This window comes from Notechis scutatus, chromosome 3, assembly GCF_049901735.1.
Source record: "Notechis scutatus isolate UNSWTSFEM ecotype Mainland chromosome 3, rNotScu1.2, whole genome shotgun sequence".
Classification (NCBI taxonomy): Eukaryota; Metazoa; Chordata; class Lepidosauria; order Squamata; family Elapidae; genus Notechis; species Notechis scutatus.
Window position 1 is genome coordinate 9,136,095 of NC_142011.1, and position 21,931 is coordinate 9,158,025.

At 40.4% G+C, this 21,931-nt stretch overlaps 1 protein-coding gene across 2 annotated transcripts; it reads left to right on the forward strand.

Moving 5' to 3' along the window:
- Positions 1–5,121: 5,121 nt before the first annotated feature.
- Positions 5,122–21,220, forward strand: YTHDF1 (YTH N6-methyladenosine RNA binding protein F1). 2 transcript variants are annotated; one of them, XM_026683404.2, is made up of 5 exons: positions 5,122–5,716; positions 7,949–7,973; positions 10,888–10,967; positions 13,707–15,248; positions 19,551–21,220. In XM_026683404.2, exons 1-5 carry the CDS (start codon positions 5,690–5,692, stop codon positions 19,575–19,577), a joined length of 1,701 nt encoding a protein of 566 aa, XP_026539189.1. In that variant the 5' UTR covers positions 5,122–5,689; the 3' UTR covers positions 19,578–21,220. The 2 variants fall into 2 exon arrangements, with proteins under 2 accessions (XP_026539189.1, XP_026539190.1); XM_026683405.2 differs by having other exon boundaries at positions 5,151–5,716; positions 10,874–10,967.
- The last annotated feature ends 711 nt before the right edge of the window (positions 21,221–21,931 follow it).

Consider the following 21,931-nt stretch of genomic DNA (forward strand, 5'->3'; position numbering starts at 1 on the left):
CATGGCTTGGTGGGCATGGTAGGGGAAGGATACTGCAAAATCCCCATTCCCTCCCCACCCCACTAACCTGCTTTCCAGCTCCGTTCTCCTGTGCAGGGTAACAAAAGGAGACCCAGCCGATTAGCTGGGACTCGGGAGGCGGAGAATAGATGGGGGTGGGGCCAGTCAGAGGTGATATTTGCTGGTTCTCTGAACTACTCAACATTTCCACTACCGGTTCTTCAGAACAGGTCAGAACCTGCTGAATACGACCTCTGTTCTAAGTTGAGGACGGGAGTTGGGGAGTGATTTTGTTATATTGTACTATATTAATGTATTTGATTCTTTTTGTTAGTTTTTAATTGTTTTAAATGTGATTTTATATTCCGTAAGCTGCCTTGAGTCGCCTTGCGCGAATAGGTGGCAATATAAATTCAATAAATAAATAAATAAATAATATAGGATTGCTATATCTGGGCTGCAAGAATCCAGACAGTAAAACGATAGCAAAGAGATATAAACTTTTTTTAGCTTTCTATTACCAACTAATAATCTTTTAGATCTTTGCAGCCTAATATGAGAGGCCCTTTTAGCTTAGCAGGATGTAATAAGACTTCCTGTAAATTAATTGTATGTAAGGAGAAATGTCATATGCTGCTTTAGCTAAATTAATGTGTGCAACTCTCCTTGGCATAACACTCTGGTGTTGTGGCCCGCCAGTGGTTTGGGCTGCAATTCATTTAGTGACCATTTGAAGTTACAACACTGAAAAAAGGGACTTATGACCATTTTTCACCTTTATGACCGTTGCAGCATCCCCCATGGTCACATGATCAAAATTCAGATACTTGGGAACTGACTCGCATTTATGACTATTGTAGTGTCCTGGGGTCATGTGATCAACTTTTGCTACCTTCTGGCAAACAGTCAGTGGGGAAGCCACATTCACTTTATAGGTGTGTTACTAATTGAGCAACTGCAGTGATTCACTTAACAACTGTGGCAAGAACGGTTGTAAAATGGAGCAAAATTCACATACCTCACTCAGCAACAGAAATTTTGGGTTCAATTGTGGTTGTAAGCCCAGGAGTACCTGTCTTATATATAATGGTAAATAATGGTATTTATAACTGTTGCAGTGTCCCAGGGTCAAGTGATCACCATTTGCAACTTTCCCAGCCAGCTTCAATGAGAAAAGTCAATGAAGGAATCCAGATTTGTCTCACTTAGCAACCAAAATTTGGGGGTCAGTTGTGATTGTTAAGTCGAAACTACTCGTATTTTGTGCATTGTGGTTACTGCAGCGTGTATCAGCTTAGCAAATTCAGCAAACTCTTTTCAATCAATCAAGGTTTTGCTTTAGGTGTTAAGTTCATTCACACAACGTGCTGAGCCCTGCAGATACTGAATCTAGACTTATTTGAATGGCTGAATCCAGCTGTCCATGTGGTTGCAAGCAGGGTTAATTGTAGCTTTAGCAGTAGCTTTCAACCCAAGTTGTATGTACTTGCATCAGAGTCTATGGGAATTGTAAACCCTGGATGACTGCCGAGGTATGGAAACTTCTGAGAGCCCAGGATTCTGCCTTTAAGACAGGGGACAGGGATATATAGAGAGAGGCCAGGGCAAACCTTAGAAGAGGCATTCAGATGGCAAAACAACAATACAAATATAAGGTGGAGAATCACCTAGCAGATAACAACCTGAAGCAAGTGTGTCAGGGACTGCAGCATCTAACTATAAGGGCAACATGAGGAACACAGTCAATGCTGACGCCTCGGTGGTAGAGGAGTTGAACATCTTCTTCGCCCAGACCAGACCCCGTAGCTTCTGCCTGCCAGCCTTCTGATTCCCAGCCAGTCACCCTATACGAACATCAAGTGAGAGCTGCATTGAAGGCTGTGAATCCCAGGAAAGCTGCAGGTCCAGATGGGGTGCTGGGGATAGTGGTAAAGACCATCAATTAGCAGGGGTCCTGACAAAGATCTTTAACATCTCCCTGCAAACGGCCTGTGTTCCATCATGCTTGAAAACAGCCACTATTGTCCCAGTCCCCAAGAAAACAGCAATTAACTGTCTAAATGACTACAGACCTCTTGCGTTAACATCAGTAGTGATGAAATGCTTCCAAAGACTGGTTCTCCAGCACCTTAGGACATGCCTCCACCAGACTTTGACAAACATCAGATTGCCTACAGGGGGAACAGGTCGACAGACCCATAGCTACTGCCTTACATTCTGTAGTGAGCCATCTGGAGAAACCCGGAAACTATGTCAGGATGCTTTTCATTGACTACAGCTCGGCCTTCAATACTATCCTACCGAGCATCCTTATCGAAAAGCTGACTGACTTGGATTTTCCCTCTTCCATCTGCGACTGGATCAAAGGCTTTCTGAGGGAGCGACCACAGTGAGGGCTGGGTCTGTCACATCCACCTCCCTGAAGCTTAGCACTGGCTCCTCACAGGGCTGTGTGCTCAGTCCCTACCTGTACTCACTGTACACAGATGATTGTGTATCGTTTGAGCCATCCACTATGATCATTACATTTGCAGATGATACTACCGTATTGGGTCTTATTACAGGTGGAGACAAAACAGTGTACAGGGGGGAGGTTCAAAAATTATCCTCATGGTGCCTAGAAAATAACCTGCACCTAAACATCAGCAAGCAAAGGAGATGGTGTTAGACTTCCAGAAGAAGAGAGAGGAACCCACCCTACTTTACACTGAGGGGGCCTGTGTGGAGAGAATTTCCTCCTTTAAATTCCTGGGAGTCTACCTCAGCAAAGATCTCATCTGGAAAATCAACACAACCCAGGTGGCCAGAAAGGCCCAACAGAGACTCCATTTCCTTAGGGTCTTGTGAAACAATAAAGTGGAAGAATGACTGATGACCTCCTTTTACCAGTCCACAATAGAAAGCGTCCTCTCATATTGCATTACGGTGTGGTATGCTGGCTTGACAGCCACGGATAAAAAGACATTACAGAGGGTTGTGAGCACAGCACAAAACATCATGGGCTGTTCCTTGATACCACTAGATCAGTGGTCGTCAACTGGTGGGTCGCAGCCCACTGGTGGTCCGTGAGAAAATTTTGGTGGTCTGCAGAGAAATGTCACCTTCAGAGCACCCCCCCAAAGCAATTAATCCAGGCTGCCCGGGAACACAAGGCTGCGCTGCCCACATGGCCTGTGGGAACCGTCCCCACCCACTCACTCCTTACCTGGCAAATTTGCCTGCTAAGTTGCTATTTTTCCTTTCTTTTTTCCCGATCATTAGCTGTTCTGCTGTGCCAGGAGATTTAGAGTAGCTAGAAAGCAGGAAATCATTGGATTTCTTGCTTTTTAGCTAATCTTTAGATCTTCAGCTCTGCTTTTAAGCAGAGCTGAACCTCCCTTAGGACTGAAGGTTCTATTATTCAGTGCAGATTCAGATAGCCAATGGCAGAAGCACAGATGTCTAAGCGATTCTGTGATTCTGTGAGAAACTCAATCTGTCTGCCTGCTTTGCCTGATTTGGGGTAAAAGTTTCTTTAAAAAAATAATAATTCAATATTTACATACATGGTGTGTTGTGAGTTAATTTTGTGAGTTTGCTTGCAAGCAAATTTTATGTGACAGACTCAGGTAGCCGATGGCAGAAAGATAGATCTCTGAATCTGTGATTCTGTGAGCAACACAATCTGCCTGCCTGCTTTGCCTGATTTTGGGTAAAAGTTGCTTTTTTATATAAAAAAAATTCAATATTTACATAAATATTTATAATATTTACATACAAGCAATGCCCAGCCAATCACATGACCACCAAGCCACATCCACAAATTAGGCCACGCCCAAGAACCGGTTGTTATTGAATCCCACCCTTGCCTCTGTGTGTGTGAGTGTGTGTGTGTGTATGTGGAGAGAGAGGTTAGATCAGATCTCTCTCTTACTCTCTGTCTCTACCCGTCAGCAAGCCATCAGTCAAAATTCATATTAGTGGTTCCCGGGATTTAAAATTATGAGTTTGGTGGTCCCTGAGGTCCAAAAGATTGGCAACCCCTGCACTAGATGACCCCGCTAGGGCTCGCTGCCTTAGAAGAGCGAGGAAAATTCCCAGGGTCTACTCACACCCCAGTCAGCACTTCTGCACTCTCCTATCATCCGGTAGGAGATATAAAGGCATAGCCAGCCACACCAACAGGGTGAAGAACAGTTTCTACCCGTGGGCTGTCAGAGTCCTGAATGGAAAATAACTTCATGTCAACATAGTAGGATAGACTTGCAGGGATGGTGCGTTGTGCAACAAGGTCAGATAGTGTAATAAGATTGGGTCTGGGTTAGGGACTTCTGTCCTCACTGTGAGTTGTGTTGGGGGGAGGGTGCACGAAGGGAGGCTCAGCCAGTTTTATTGTATGCATGTTGTAGTCTGACAATAAAGATAATAACGAACCATGATTAAAAAAACCATAGTTTAGTACAATGTACTGTCCTGCTTATCATACTCAAAGGGGCGCAAAACAAAATTGATAATTATGTTCATCAGGGAACTCGTTAATGTTCTCCAGAAGAGGATGTGACATGACCCCAATAATCCAGTTACACAAACTATGATTTGAGCTTTTTGTCTGAACTCAACCATCGCCTGGTCCTCCTTAATAAGGCCAGAAGAAGGCAGGCTTTTTTCTGCTATTGAGGTATCAAAGTTCAACAGGTAGCATTAGGCCACATGTCCGGGCCACACCGGTTGAACTTCTACCTGCCACGCGACAATCAAAAACGAAGCCGCCTCATGGGGGAAAGTGTCCATTTCCCACACCCATCCTCAAAGTGAGTATGGGGATTAGACATGAATGGAGCTATTTTGGGAGACAGAGATCGGCCATGATATCCCCCTCAGCTTTTTCTGTTATTCCGATTGGCTCCGACTCTTTCCTGATCCCACCCGCCAGCCTGCCAATCACCCGACCTCCATGGAGGATTGGGCGGGAACTTAAAAACTGGGCAGAACTGGTCGGCGTAACGGCCATCTCGTTCGTGCGCATGCCCGGCAGGTGATGCTTTCCTCTCCCCCCCCCACCTTGGTCGGCGAGCGCGCGGTGGCCCTTTGCTTTTTTTTTTTTTTTCCTTCCCTTCCCGGCATGCTCCGCGCAGCCGAGGCGTTGACGTCACCGGAGCCCGGTCTCCGCCGCCATTGGAGTTCGAAGGCTCCTCCGGCTGCCTGGGAGTCTCCTTTTGCCTTCCGGCCCCGCCGTTTTTTTTTTTTTCAAGGAAAGGCGAGGGAGGCGGCGGCGAGGATACAGAAGTCTCGAGGCTAAGAGCCGGGGAAAGCGAGAAGAAGGACCGGCGAGCGCGCAGCAGCAAACAGCAGCAGCGGCTGGCCTTTTCTCTTTTCCCCTCCCCCCCTCCCTCATCTCCTTGTGCGTGCGTGTGTGGAGGCGAAGGATGTGAGGGAAAGAAACGAGCACGCGCACGGACGAGCCAGCGCGCGTGCGCGCGGCCCTCTTTTCCCCCCTCCCTCTTTTCCTTGACCTAACGCTCCCGCTCTCCTTTCTTACAGCCCCCGCCTTCCCACGCACCCCCGCGCGTGCGCTTAGGCCCCCTTCTCTTGGGGGAGAGGAGGAGGAGCGGGGAGGGAGAGCGCGCGCTCGTGCTTGGCCCCGCCCCTTCACTCCTCTTCCCTTTCCCCCTCCCAGCCCCCCTCCCCTCTATTTCAGGGCGCATGAGAGATGTCTGCCACTAGCGTTGACCCCCAGGTAAGTCAATAGGAGGGGGTGGAAGGCCCGGCCGCATCCCTCTTTTATTTTTCCCAGCTCCCCTTCTTTCCTTCCTTCTCCCCCCCGGTCTCCAGCTCTGCCTTCCTTGGCTCTCGACCAATCCTTCCTCGGGCATAACGCGTTGTTTTTTTCCCATGGATGCGGGGAAGGCGCTCTGCTTCCTTTCTCTCCCCCCGGCCCGCCAGCCTTGATCGAAGCCAGGCTTCGCAAAGGGAGCATGATGGGAGATGTAGTCCAAGCCCGTGCGGGGGGGGGGGAGGAAGCAACCCAGCCAGCGAGGTTCAAAGGAAGAAGAAAGCCCCTTCTCTGCTCTTTGGGCGAACGGCTTTGGCTTTCTCGTCCCTTCCTTCTCTTCCTCCCTCCCGTCCTTTCCCTTCTTCTCTTCCTTCATGCCTTTGTTAAGTGCGAGTCTTCTTGGCCCCTAAAAGATTACCTGGCCCTGTTCGATTTTGGGTTGCTTGGCTGTGTCGTTTCCCCCCCCCAACCCCCCCTCACTTTCTTAACTGCTTTGGAGGACTGGGCCTGGTAGCTTTTGAGTCCCCACTTAATGTCAGAATATAAAAAGAGAGGACGACCCTCCTGCTGAGCTCAGAGTCCAAGAGAAACCCTGATCAGCAACATTTTACAACGCACCTTTGGGTGGTGGATCTGAATTTGGACTCTTGGGTTAGGTTGGAGCAAGCCACCCAAAGCCATTTTTAGCTAGTTACTGAAGACCAGATCCCCCTGGATATTAAGTTTCTGTGTCCTGAGCAGCTTTAAGTTACTAGTTCCGCACTAGTTCCTAGGAATGTCCTTGCTAGCTTCTAGCTTCCTGTTTCTCTTCTAGGCCCTACTTTTATTTTCTTTACTGTACTTGATGTCGGTGTGTTTCTGTTTTGAGCATCAATCCTTAGGCAGACGTTTAATAATTTTACTATAATTGTTTCTTCTTGTGTCAGCTGTTTCAGTCTTCATAGATCCAGGCCCTCCCACTTTCAGTTTTAAAGATCAGTCTTATTCTAGGAGTTTGGCTTTTAGATGGGAGTAAATATTCCCATCTAATTTTGTATCCCAAGAAGATTTTTTTTTTTTAAAAAAAAGAGAGAACTTCCAAAAGCACTATTGCTCATGACTTCAAAAGTATATATTGCCCTTATAATTGCTTTGTAGTATTTAAATAGTTCAGTATTATTTCTTGTAATCTTACTGGTGCTGTAAAATGAATAGTATAATTCACATGTTAAGAAATCGGAGTCTCAGACATCATGACTTGCCTAAGGGGACATAGGTGGTACTTAAGTTTATTTCTCATTTCTTGTTTCTTTACATGCTACCATTTCATTGTGTGGAGAGACATTTCTCTGAATTTCTCAAGACTTTTTTCTTGACATTTTTGCCCCCTCCCCTTTTCTCTTTATATACTGAGAGAACATATACATATGTCTATGTGCATATCCCTGTTGAAATCCAACATCTTGCATATCGGATAATATTTCAAGGCTTGCTGCTTTTCTAGGTCCTCCAAGAACCATTCCTTTTTCTTTTATATGTTTATCTGGTAACTTAAAATGCATATTAAGGATTTGTGAAAAGTTTTGAATTCAAACTCATGGTCAAAACAACTGTTGAAAAAGAATAGTTTGTGCTCATAACATTTCTCAGTGGTAAGCAATGCCCACTTCAGATGCAAAAGAGATTTGGGAGGCATTTCAGATTCAAAATGTACTGCATATCAATATTGTATATGGTAATATTTATATGTAGAAAGAATAGAATAGAAAGGCTACATGTTTTCCCTATAGTCTGTAACTCTGAATTTCTTACCATCCCTTTTATTTCCTCTTTAAAAAATACTGAATCCTTAATCACATTATTACATTATATTATTAACAGGTGGCTATTTGTTTCCAATATCCTGAAAGGCCACGAAACCCTATTATACAATTAGTAAGCTGATTTAATATATGTAAATATTTTCAAAATCATGCTATATTTGATCAAAGACATTACACTTGTAGAAAGTAAAGTTAAAGCCAGAGAAGATCTTGTGGTTGAGAATTACCTAGTTTTAAATACCTAAACAGGCTCATTTGTCTTGAATATATAATACAATATTGTATCACTGTTGCACATTTTCAGTAGATGATAGTTTGCTTTATTCTGAGGTCTCAACAAATGACAAATATTTGTTTTGTCTCTTTTATTGTACCCTGTGCTATGGCATGACAGAGAGCGAAAGGTCAGGATAATAAAGGTAAGAAATGTTCTAATCTTAAAGATAGTTCTTCTGATAACAGATTTATATGAATATATTCATGCAAATGTTTGGTTGTGATTCATTAAAAAATGAAAAGCCTGTGTTTTGTTGTTTCTTTATAATTCTCAGTGAGGTAATTCATATATATACATTCAGTCCTACAAGTGTCTGTGCAGCTTATTGGATTTTTATCTAGGATTTAATCTTAAAATTTATTAATTTCTGTATTTTTCAGAATAAAAACCTCACAAAGCAAGTTGTAACAAACTTAAATCTTCAAAATAATTAAAATAATGTTTTCTGCAGACACTTGTTTCTAAAAGTCAGAACGTTCTCTTTGAAAGAGTGTTTTTCCTTAAGAAAAATCAAAAGTAAAAAATAATAAATTTCCAAGATAGTAATAATTTTGTACTGCAAGTACAACTCCTTCTTCTGTCATTGGAACATTATGAGATTATAAATCATGAGACTTGACACATCATCCCTCTTTTCCCACTGAAGCTATTTTGGGAGCACTTCTTCCAAAAAGTTGAACTTGTTTGGGAGTGCAAGATGTAGATCTTATATCTGAAATAGTAGTATTTGATGGGGGAGTTCCTGAAAGACAGATCAATGGCAAAATCGCCAATCCTGTTAAACCTGCTGTGAATTTGGACATAATTAGTACATCTTATTTTTAGTAATAGCAAACTAATTCTCATATTTTAGCATCAAAGTGCAAAAATAAGATAACATTTACATGTTCAAAGAAATGCTTATTATGAAAGATTCTATGTTTACATTTGTAGATAATGTGGAATTTTAATCTTTCAAAAAAAATTAACCTTGTATTTGTAGCATATACATGTATGGGTAGTCTTCGACTTACGACAACAATTGAGCCCAGCATTTCTGTTGCTAAGTGAAACGGTTAAGTGAGTTTTGCCTCATTTTCTGACCTTTCTTGCCACAGTTCTTAAGGGAATCCCTGCAATTGTCAAGTTAGTAACACAGTTGTTAAGTGAATCTGTCTTCCCCATTGATTTTCCTTGTTGAAGGTCACACAAGGTGATCACATGTCCCCAGGACACTGCAACCATCATAAATAGGAGTCAGTTACCAAGCATCTGGATTTTGATCACATGACTACAGGGATACGGCAATGGTTGTAAATGGGAAAAACAGTCGTAGGTCAATTTTTTCATTGCTGTTGTAAATTCTGTCACTAAAAGAAATGTAAGTTAAGCACTACCTGTATATGTTTAAAAAACATATTATTAAAATATATATATTAAAAAAGTAAAGTATCTGATGGTTGTGTTTATATTTATGGCATAGTTTAATTGCTTATTTCATACTGTTAACTAAGCTTTTCTTTAACAATACGCAATATAAACTACATATGCAAAATGAAGTAACATAGAATTAAAATCAAATTATTCCTCAGTGCAATAGCACTGGAGCAAATTTAATTCCATAAGCTAAAGTTTAATTAGCACAATAAATTCAGCTGCACACAATGTACATAAAAGTAGTCCTCAATGTAACGACCACAATGGAGCCAAAAATTTCTCTCGATAAGCAAGATGGTAAGTTTGCCCCCATTTTATGACCTTTCTTGCCAAAGTTAAGTGAATCAGTGTGGTTAAGTTAATAACACAGTTAAGTGAATTTCACTTCCCCATTGAGTTTGCTTATCAGAAGTTTGCAAAAGGAGATCACATGATCCCAGGACATTGGAACCGTCATAAATATAAGTCAATTGCCAAACATCTGAATTTTGATTATGTGTCCACGGGGGTGCTGTAGCAGTCTTAAGTGTAAAACTGGTCAAAAGTCACTTTTATTCAGTACCATTGGTCACTAAATGAGGACGACTACGTAAATGTTAATGATCAATATAATATACATAAATCATACTTTTCTGATGATTGCAGCATGCATAATAAGCAGTTTTATTAATGGCTGTCATTTTTTCTTGGTTAGCAACTTTCTGTATAGTTTATACTCTGGAATTTCTGTATATGTTTCTGTACATATGTAAATTATTTAATCTCATTCCTATAACTGCCCGTCTCACATGAGGATACTGGGTGGCATGCATACCTAATAAAGCAATAAAAATACATAAAAAACATTAAAACAACCAATTTAAATTCAAAGATAAATCAGAAGTTTTTTAAAAATCACATTGGGGTCTTGAGTGAAATAAGAGCATGTCTAGCATTCGTCTTCATTATTTGTTATGACAGAATGTAATCCATGATTGGCAACAGGATGTGGTCCGTGATTGGCAGCTTGTGTTTTGTTAAAAAACAAATGTGCTAATGATTTATCACATTGAAGGACATGTAAAAAGCTTATTAGAGTGAAATTCAAAAGGTTGCAGAAACCATTACAAGTTACTAAATAATGAGGTGCATATCATCAAAAACACAGAAGTCTATTTAACTTGCCCCTAACAAGTGCTATACAATATACAGAATCCATGTCACCTTCAGGGGTTGAGCTTTATAAAGGCCATTCATTCAGCATGTTATTGATCTTTTTTCTGGCATGCTAGCTGACTTGAAGGCCTCTCAGTTTTGGCTTCCTGCTTACACTAAATACTCCAGCTTTCCTTTCCTGGACAAGTACATTTTAATTCATTCTGAGAGTCTTACTCATGATCTTAACAAAACTCTGTTGCTGGTTGTTGAAAAACCTGTTTGTGGGGTATTCAGTAACTGTCATTTAGATAGTTTTTATAAGGAACAATGGTATCTTGAGGGCATGTGGAAGTGTTTTTCATCCTGTTGAAATCTGACCTTTCCCTCCCCTCTCTAAATAGAAATAAAACAGTTCTATTTGTGTATACTGTCATACTTTAGAAAACAGATCTTTACTGAAACTTCAAAGTATACTTGTTATAATTGCAGCTCTTTTGTTTCAGTGCAAAATGGTTCACTTCATCAGAAGGATACAGTGCATGACAATGATTTTGAGCCTTATCTTTCTGGACAGTCAAATCAGGTTAGTCTATATGCCTGAAAAGTGATTTGATTTTTTAAAAGGGATTTTAAACTTGTCAGTTGGAAGCAGTGAAATTTGTTTAAAAGGATTTTTTTCTAGCACAGACACAATCAAACGCCACTTATAATTCATATTATCCTTGTTGAATACATATTATTCTCATTGAATTTATAATAATAGTACTGGCTTAAGTAAATCCACATTAGCCCTGAATTTTATGAATTCTTTGTACAGTACTCATTTTCAAAGTAAAACTATTTTTCTTGTGAGTTAAAGTTGAAACTGTTACCATTTTAGAATATTAAATTGGATTGACTGGATCAGGATTAACTTGATATTTCCAATTTTTATTAAATTATATAGTATCTTTTTACTCTGTAATCCAGCTTTAGGACTTCCTATTTCAAATTTTATTGGCTTGTTTATTGATCATATTTATATGGCTACCCACCTCATGAAAAACCTGACAATAAAAACCATAAAACAGTGGTACAAGTACAAAGAATTTAAAAATGTTATTGAAAGGCAAAAAACCGTGGGGTGCTTAATGGAATCACTCAGCACCTCACCAGTTCCTTGGGGTCCCCAGGCCTGATGACACAACCAGGTTTATGACATGGAGTCGTGATATTCCATAAGGTGGGCACCAATTTAGAAAAAGCCCACCTCTTGGGTTCCACCCAATACGTAGCTCTTTGGCAGATGGCACCCATAGCACCCCTCTTCTGCCAGATGCGATAGGTTCTTCTTAATGATAAGAACTCTATTTTGACTGTGTATCTTGTCTTATGACTGCCTTCTATATTTTTGGTAGTCAATAATTGACTAAAATGGGCTTCAGTTTCCCAGAAGGGGTTAACGGTACGCAATTTTGAAAGATTTGTGTGTGTATGCCCATTCAAAGGATATAATAGTCTTCTGAAAAACTAATGTGTAGTACGGGGTGAAAAACTCAAGGCCCCTGTGCTGGATTTGGCCCGTGGGGTGCTTAGATTTGGCCTGTGGGGCTGCCCTGGAAACAGCAAAGGAGTGGCCCGTGGTGGCTCTGCCAATGCAAAGGGAGCTCAGGAGGGCTGCAGGCAGCCCTCGAGCTCCATTTTTGCTGGCAGAGGGTTGTAGGAAGCCGTCGCAGCCAAAAAAAAGCTTGGAAGCCCATTTTTACTGGCAGAGCGCTTGGGCACCACAGGTGCCCCCGACACAACTGACATCCAGCTGGCCGTGCCCCCTGGCCCCACCAGCCTCCCCCCCCCCAAGGTCAAACACAACCCTAATGTGTCCTTCAGTGAAATCGAGTTTGACACCCCTGTGTAGTCAATAGTGATAGAACAGCATCCGCTCAAATTTTCCATTCCATGTACTGCTCGGGTTTACCTTGAAGGTTAAGCCAATCCTCTAAAGCAGCCCCCCCCCCCCCAAGCTATGGTCCGTGGCCCACTAGTGGCTGCAAGGGGATAGCAACTGGGCTGCAGAAATGGCCAGTGAGCACACACCCATGTGCACGCATCCTCACTTGCACAAGAAGCGTGCACATGTTCCATTTGGGTGAGCAGCAGGCGCACATGCATGCCATTTGTGCAAATGGAGCTGCGTGTGGGCTTGCTGGCCGCTTGCGTGGAACCATCCCCCCTCCCCACCCCAGTCCGCAAAGCCAGAAACATTGGAGAACTCTGCTCTAAAGCACATATCAGGGCATTGTACTGGGGAGCATTTCAAGCTGTAGAAAAAGGTGAACAGAAGAGGTAAGCTTTCAGAGAGATTGAGTGAAGATAGCACTGGCTACATGATATAACACGAAGACTCCCGATTCATATGGTACGGAGTTTAAAAGCAATGTGAGAGTTCTATGAGCATTGACAGAAAATGAGCCAATGTACCTCGCAAAGAAGGTAGATTTGCAGAAAATATTGAGAAAGAATGACACTGCTGGGATCAGGCTAGAGGTGAATTGAACTGGAATCACTAAGTAGAAGGATGGTTTCAAAAATAGCTAGCAAAATGGACAGTTAAGCAATGTGATTTTAAATAGGTAAGTTGAATCGAGAATGGGTGTGGAATGCAAAGAAAATTAATGATGTGAGCAAACAAAACGTGAAACAAAGAGACAATGATTTTAAAAGGCCAGAATTTGTGTGGTTATGGAAAATTAAGTAACATGACAGATTAATAAATCAAATGGGGAATTTTTATTATATTCCTTAATATGAACGCACTTGAGTCTGCATTTAGTCTTCAGGTTCTTTTTGTTAAAATGCATAATTTGCACAGATTTTGTTTCAGATCAGTACATGGTTTAGTCAATCTACAAATATTTGATTTTACTAAGATTTAATATAACTGCATAATGTTATATGTTTGAGAACAGTTCAAAAACAGTCAAATTAATTTAGCTCTAACATATTACTGTACTGTGAAAGAAGTTTAAAAATAACTTCTCACTTATCTGAACTGCAGATTTTCAAACAAAACATGTCTATTCAAATTGCTTTGTGATCTTGTGATGAATCCTTGAAGTAGTCAGTGAGAAACCATGTGAAAGAATTGTCCTGCCTTAATTTTGAAAGAGTTAAGAAGCAAGAGACATGTATTCATGTTTTTAAGGCATTTAAAGTCTTTTATCAATAAAAGAGAACCCAAGAACCTCATAGTCTTTTATATTGTAGAGTGGATTTGAACTTTCCTGAATATTTTTCGACTTTAAATAATGTGGTAAACTGAAATTGCGGCTTTGTCGTTTAACAGAGCAACAGCTATCCATCAATGACCGATCCCTACTTGTCCAGTTATTATCCACCTTCTATTAGCTTTCCCTACTCTCTGAGTGAAGCTCCCTGGTCAACCGGAGGAGACCCTCCTATCCCATACCTTACACCCTATGGACAGCTGAGTAATGGCGATCATCACTTCATGCACGATGCTGTGTTTGGACAGCCTGGCGGACTGGGGAACAACATTTATCCACACCGGTTTAATTTTTTCCCTGAAAACCCTCCTTTCTCAGCATGGGGAACGAGTGGCTCTCAGGGGCAGCAGACCCAGAACTCGGCTTACGGAAGCAGTTACAGTTACCCACCTAGCTCCCTTGGGGGTACGATTGTGGACGGGCAAACGGGATTTCATAACGATACTTTGAATAAAGCGCCCGGAATGAATAGCATCGAACAGGGAATGGTTGGACTGAAGATCGGCGGGGACGTCACGGCTTCTGCCGTGAAAACCGTAGGCTCGGTGGTAAACAGTGCTGGGATGGCGAATGCATTGTCCGGCAATGGCGGATCGAATCTCAACCTGCCAGTATCAAAGCCAACCTCTTGGGCCGCTATTGCTAGCAAACCTGCAAAGCCCCAACCCAAAATGAAAGTGAAAAGCGGGCCTGTAATAGGAGGGGCTTTGCCTCCGCCGCCTATCAAACATAACATGGACATAGGTACTTGGGACAATAAAGGCCCCATGCCCAAAATCCCGACTCCTCAACAACCGATCCCTTCTCCTCAGTCCATCCCACAGCCACAGATCATTCAGCCAATTCCAGCCCAGCCGCCCCCGCTGACCCAGCTGCCCTACCAGAACCCTCAGCCGCCGCCCCCTCAAAACCGATGGGTGGCACCCCGCAACCGCAATGCAGCTTTTGGCCAAAGCGTAGGAACCGGTAATGAAAGCAACCCACCCGGGAATACTCCAGCGAACACCATCCCTAGTGGAGGAGGAGCCGGCAGCGAGTCCCACCCCGTTCTCGAAAAACTGAAGGCTGCTCACAGTTACAACCCCAAGGATTTCGAGTGGAACCTCAAAAACGGACGCATATTCATCATCAAGAGTTACTCCGAGGACGATATCCACCGTTCCATCAAATACTCCATTTGGTGTAGCACAGAACATGGCAACAAACGTTTGGACAGCGCGTTCCGCTCGATGAATAGTAAAGGCCCGGTCTATTTACTCTTCAGCGTCAACGGCAGTGGACATTTTTGTGGCGTAGCAGAAATGAAGTCGTCGGTGGACTACGGCACCAGTGCCGGCGTGTGGTCCCAGGACAAATGGAAGGGGAAGTTTGACGTCAAGTGGATCTTTGTGAAAGATGTTCCCAACAACCAGCTTCGACACATCAGGCTGGAGAACAATGACAACAAGCCAGTGACAAACTCCCGTGACACTCAGGAGGTGCCCTTAGAAAAAGCGAAGCAAGTGCTTAAAATTATTGCTATGTACAAGCACACGACCTCCATCTTCGATGACTTTTCCCATTACGAAAAGCGCCAGGAGGAGGAAGAAGTGGTACGAAAGGTAAACTGGCTTTAGAACATTTTAATTCAGTTGGGGGAAGAAGTCCACCCTGGAGGTGAAATGGGAGTTGAGTGGTTTGCAAAGGGACTGTCCTTTTTTTTTTTTTTTTTTAAAGGAAACTTATTTCGAAGGTAGATATTGCGTGTTCTTCAGATTTAACCCACAAGGCTTCAACCCTACCACTTTCTTTTTTTAAAACCTGCTTTATTGTAATAGGCCAAAAAGTTGAGATGTGTTTGCTTTGTTAAATATGGCTTAGTTTTCAGTGCTGTAATGGATGTAGGCTGATACAGGAAAATACAGGTAGTCCTCGACATACGACCATAACCGAGCCTAAAATTTCTGTGGCTAAGTGAAACATTGGTTTAGTGAGTTTTGCCCCATTTTATGACCTTTCTTGTTGCAATTGTTAAATTAGCAATGTGGTTGTTGAATGAATCTGGCTTCTCCATTGATTTTGCTTGTCGGAAGGTCACAAAAAAGGGATCACATGACCCCCCAATACACCACAACTGTCATAAATAAGACTGAATTTTGATCAGGTGATCATGGGTGCTGCAATGGTCATAAGCATGAAAAATGGTCATAAGTCCCTTTCTTTAGTGCCATTGTGACTTAGAACTGTCACTAAACGGTTATAAGTCGAGGACTACCTGTAAGTGAAATATAAATCGCTCATCCATGCAAGAGCTAGATGTGTTTCTACTTTAAAGAGGAGTGCAAGAAAGAAACTCACAATTGGCAGTTTTTTGTTCCTTACATGGGATATTCTGGCTGCTATTTGAAGGAAGGGCTTAAAAAGTATCCATGTGGAAATGAAAGCCTTTTTACACAAATTGGATATTGGTATCTCCTTAGCACAGGCATGCAAAACCTTACAAATCCAGAATGCCACATTTTGTCCAAAAGCAATTATTTGATGTTCAAAGTGGTCTGTTTCAACCTTTTTTGAGGTGTCTCAAGCTCATTATGCTTTCAGAATTATTGAGCAAGCCCGTTTCAAACACAGAACAATTGATTCTATCTTGACGTGAAGTATTTTGAATTTGAAATTTTGCACAATACTCCTATTTAGAAAAAAAATATTAGTGTACTTCTCAATTATAGGATCTATTTTAATATGTGTAAAACTGATTGATTGTAACATTATTAATACAATATGATAGTGCATCCTCAATGAAACATTGTGGCAATGATAGATTTAACCAAAACCAAAAGAACCATTGAGGTTTTAAAAGGAAAACACTATAAAGATTATAAAATTCACCTGTAAATGAGATTTATCAAATATCTCTTTAAGGTCATTAATAACTAAGCCATAGCACAAAATAGAAGCATAGACTGTTTAGTTTCTCCAAAATGCTGGAACATAAGAATTTATCCTTATTTTAAAAAATAGTAATTGCAAATCCACATTATGGTAGAACTCATGAGTTTTCTCAGGTACCTGGCGTAAAATAAAAATGGAGGGTAAAATAAGCACAAAAGTCAGAAGTGTGAGTAAACAAGAGTTGCTGTGACACTGAGTTCATTGTTAAAAGTGAGATCTGGGAAATGTTTCTGTATATTTATATTAATCGGCCACAGTTAGGTGCCTATTAGGCTTACAGAATTAATTTCTTTTTATCAGCTGCTGTTAAAAATGGTTGGTTCCACTGCACTATGTTGTATCTCAGCTGCAGTTTTTCCACTGGTGTCAGGCTTATAGTTACTGGTTTTAAGAGCTCTTTGGTCTACACGTTGCCCAGGTAGATTGCAGCATCTAATCAAGTATGGCTGACTTAGCTTCCTATGTGCATATCACATTAACTGGAAAATTGGAGATGTATGCTGACTGGCACATATAGATAAAAAGCAAAGGCAAACTACAGATACTCCTTCACTTACAACCACAGTTGAGCCCCAAATTTATGTTGCTAAGTGAGATCCTGGTTGGGTGAATTTTGCCCTGTTTTATGACCTTTCTTGCCATGTCTTTCTTGTTAAGTGAATCGCTGCAACTGTTAAGTTAGTGACAAGGTAGTTAAGTGAATCTGGCTTCCCCATTGACTTTGCTTGTCAGGAGGTTGCAAAAGGGGATCACGGGACCCCTGAACCTGTCATTAAATTTGAACCAGTTGCTGAGCATCCAAATTTTGATCGTGTGACCATGGAAATGCTTCCAACGATCATGTGAAAAACAGTCATGAATCACTTTTTTTAGCACCATTGTAACTTCGGATGGTCACCAAATGAACTGTTGTAAATCAAGGACTACCTGTAGTTTCATATCACCCTGAGAAAGTGGCAGAAATACTGCAGTATATGTCATCACGAGTGGAGTCCAATTGAAGATGACTTATTAGTTTGTGAGTTGTAAGGATGTGGTTCTGCCCCGGAATAATGTAAGACTGGAGTATTTCTGTTCTTTTTGTAAGCTTAGTTGAATTACCTGAAATTTCAGGTGGTATCTTTACTTCCCAAATTCCATTAGGAACAGAAGAGAATGTTCTCAACTGAATATTTGCTTGTAGAATTTCTGTGTGTGCTTGCACCAGCTTAAATTGTTTACACTGAAGCTCAGAACAAAATGATCTCACCTTGCATTGCAATAATGGCATGACAGGTCATTCTATTCAAATGGCATTATTTATTTTACAAAAATGTTATTTTAGCTACACCAGTAACTATCAAATATTTGCAAATAATTTACAGAACACAACAGAGCAATTAGATTTAGGCTGACATATAAATTAATGCATACAACTGATACCCACGGGGGAAAAAAGAAGCAGATTTCTTGGTGCAAAATAAACTTGCCTTCTGGATAGCGTTTTCTGCTTCTTTCACCTTAAAAGATCACCATGGATTGTGGCTTTGGAGTTACTGAAATGTAAAAGCTTCCACGTAGCCCTTTTTTTTTAGCACGAACATGCTTTAGGCAGTGAAGTGTGCATCTGCAGTAGTTTTGTTTCTAAGGAGTAGTCATCGGCCTAAGCAAACTTGGAAGATTTCGAGTACTGTATTTCCTTGTTTTTAAGATCCCATTCAGTTTCAGAAGTGATGCAGAACCTGCAAATGGCTGAGACTGTGCTTGAAGACATGCAGGTCTAATGTACCCTTCAAAATATTTGCATGATTTACCTCGATTAGGATATATACTTTTTTATCCTGTTGATCAGCCAAAGGGTTTTCGCTCACAGAGGTTTTAAGGCCTTTTAACATTTAAAAAATTGAGGAGACAAACTATTTATTAATCTAAGCCCTTTGAAAACCATGAAAATAATAGGAATGAGAGGATGTTGAATGGGAAATAGATGCTATACCATCTTGTTGAAGACCACATCCAAACAGAAGCCATCACTTGTTCAGGGTATTGAAGCCACCATTTTTAAAATTGTGATTCAGAAAGTTTTCACAGAAGAAAATCCCAAACTACAAATTGTGAAGATTCTCAGTCATCCAGGTCATGGCTGTCCCAAAGGTGCTTTTTCAAAAGGCAACTGGACTTTCTTGTTTTTGCCTTGAAGATGTTTTCCTTCTCATCCAAGAAGCTTCTTCAGTTGAACTGAACAGAAATCTGAAGAAGCTTCTTGGATGAGAAGCGAAACATCTTCAAGAAAAAAACAAAGCCCCCTTGCTTTTTGAAAAAGCACCTTTGGGCCAAACTATAAAATGTTTTTCTCCCCTTAAAATAACAGGCTTGTGGGTCTGTGCTGAAACTATGTACTTTATGATACCTATTTCTGATGAGAAGAAGGCTACATTGAAGATTAAAGTTCCTTATATACACTCTTGGAAAAATGTTTTCGCGTTATATAATCCATTCATATCTATTTTCTATGAACACCCCCCCAGCAGAGACAAAGTTAAATGTACCATGGATTACATTACTTTCCATCAGTAAAGTCACTTTCCATAGAGTTCTAGAAACTACAAAACATACTCCTTTAAACCTGGTTTTAAGGTGTTACTTGTAATTTACAAAGAAATGTACTTCTCTGTATTTGGAGTATTTCTTAATTTTACAGAAAACACTGACTTTAGGTATCCTAGTTTAGCTTTAAGAGTTAAAATTATCATGAAAAGCTATATTGTGGTATGTTTAAAACATAGCATGGCATGAAAGCAGTTTCCTTGTTTTTTATTTTAAGTAAATCTTGCTACATCATATGCAGGCCACAGGGTACATGCAACAAAAACATATTTTAAAAGATTGGGTATCCCATTGTTTTAGGGTGACGCGGCTTGTAAAAAAATTAGGACGGATAAAGAGTTTTTATTGGGTTTTCACATTCTAATTTCCTGTTTTTCTCTTTGCAGGAACGTCAGAATCAAAATAAACAATAAGAATAAGCATATATGGTTTGCTATATATATATACATATCTCTATATATATATATATACATACTAGAACTGATATTAAATTTGATTATGAAAAATTGAATCTTTTTTTAAAAATGCCTTGGTGCTGTGTATTCTGGCATCAGGAGATTATAAAGCTTTCAGCTCCAATATCTCTTTTTTGCAGGGGAAATTCAAATCTTGCATCTTTTAAGTACACTGTAGTGGGAGGGGTTGGGTTTTGTTTTTTGTTTGCCCAGCTGAATATGCATTAAGTTGTAATCTTTTCTATGTAAAATGCTGTAGAATCCATTAATAAAGATATTTCTTGTTTTTTTTTTTAAAAAAAAATTTAAGTTGGTTAAACAAGTTTATCCACAACTGAAGATTTTGAAAATATTAGCCTTTTTCCAAAGACTTTTAATTGCGGCACAAATTATGTTTCTAAACAATAAACGTCATTGCTTTTATATTTATGTACCACAGATCCCCTTGTCTCACCATTCCCACAGTCAGTTTCATTCTTATGGCAAGTAGAAACAAAAATACCAGTTTGTTTTGTATTTTTTTTTAGAAATAACCTGTGTCAAAAGTATTGACATTTAATTTAGCAAGCTCGGGTTATTTTATGAAGTTCAATTTTATCTGTCACATTCGTTATTTTTAAAACATTTTTTTTTTTAAAGTATACTTCTGCCTTCCTTACAGAAAATCAAAAAGGCGTAATTCACTGGGGCAATTTCACATGCAAGAAGTATAAATGGGATTTCACACAAATACAATTGTACATTTTCATCATTTGCAGTTATTTTTTTGTGGATATTGCATGAGAAATATTCCTCATGGATTGTACTTTACGTCTTAAATTATTTTGTCTATAATTGGTGAACTTTAGTGAACATCTGCGTTGTATCATATCTTGCAAGAAAAAGCTGACAAGTTTCCTACCATAATTTTTTGCTTTTATCTGTAGCTTTTAATCATTTTAAATATATGTTCAACATTGCAGGGGCTTGGGCAAAACGTGGCTTTTAATTTCCCCCTGCTTTTTAATATTATTAAATTCATTACTTTTAATCTCTCCCCCCCCTTTTTTCCCCCACTCACCCTCTCAAGGAAGACACTTAAGATTTTATACTAATAATGGTGAGCTTTAATCTCGAATCTTAGTTCAGACTCATACGATGGATTATGCTTCAGATGTTTAAAATTGATTGTGTGTGCGTGTGCCTATTTCTTCTGTTGGATGAGTAAAAAAAAAAAAAACAATTGTTTTAAGAAATGAATCTTCTGTCATGTTTTTGTGGAATGAGGAAGCTGTCGGAAGAAGTGGCCACCAACCGGAGTTTTCAAAAATTTAGCATGAATTCTTGGTGCTCATGCCTGTTGCTCTAGCACATTGATTCTGCACGTGTTTAATTGTAGAGGATCTTTTACTTATATTAGAAAGCAGATATCTTCTGAAAAACAATATTTACACAAGAGGACCTCCAATTTAAATGAAAGTTTTAAGCTGTATCATTTAGACTTGTATTTAGAACATATAGCTTTGTCTGTTACTTCTGATGTAAGGAGTAATGGAGCAGCATCAGATTAACTTTTTCCTCTAGGAGAATACAAGCCTTAATAAATAATACCTACTTAGCAAGTGTGACGTTCTTTCATTTCTTCCCTCTCCCTTTATTTGGCCTTCAGGCTCCTGCCAGTTCTTCGCACCACTTTCCTTCTTCGCTAAGATGGGTTAAAAAGATGAGAGACCTTCACGTTAAGGCTGGTAGTGGGGTAGACAGCTTCTAGGACTCAAAACTTGTTTGTTTCTGCTCTCCTAGGGGTGTCCTCCAAGAAGAAAGGGCAGTACTTAAGCACACACCCTTCGTACATAAGATGAAGGGTGTCAGGATCTTCTGTCCTTTGTGCACCCAAATCCAGACTACTAATAAATTTTTCACAGTGATGTTTGCAGCATCCCCGTAATATCAAAATTCAGGTGCTTGGGAATTGCTGTGCCCTAAGGTCATGGGATCAACTTTTGCGGCCTTTTGACAAGCAGAGTCAATGGGGAAGCCAAATTCACTTAACAGCCACGTTACTAGCTTATCAGCTGCAGTGATTCACTTTAACAACTGTGGCAAGACCAAGTTGTAAAATGGCGCAGAACTCAAACTCTCACTTAGCAAATAGAAATTTTGGGCTTGGTTGTGATTGTGAGTCGAGTACTACCTGTTTAAGCATTTCTATTCTCTTATCAAATAGCTAAACTTGCCTCCATCAATTCACATTGTGTCGGGCAAGTCTATCAGGAATGAGGGAAAGGAGGAAAAATACGATGGTTCAGTTTAATTGTTTTTCTTTATGTTGG

Coding starts and splice junctions, on each gene's coding strand:
- YTHDF1 (XM_026683404.2), top strand. CDS start 5,690: ATGTCTGCCACTAGCGTTGACCCCCAG. Junction 5,717..7,948: donor CCACTAGCGTTGACCCCCAG/GTAAGTCAATAG, acceptor ATGGCATGACAG/AGAGCGAAAGGTCAGGATAA. Junction 10,968..13,706: donor TTTCTGGACAGTCAAATCAG/GTTAGTCTATAT, acceptor GTCGTTTAACAG/AGCAACAGCTATCCATCAAT.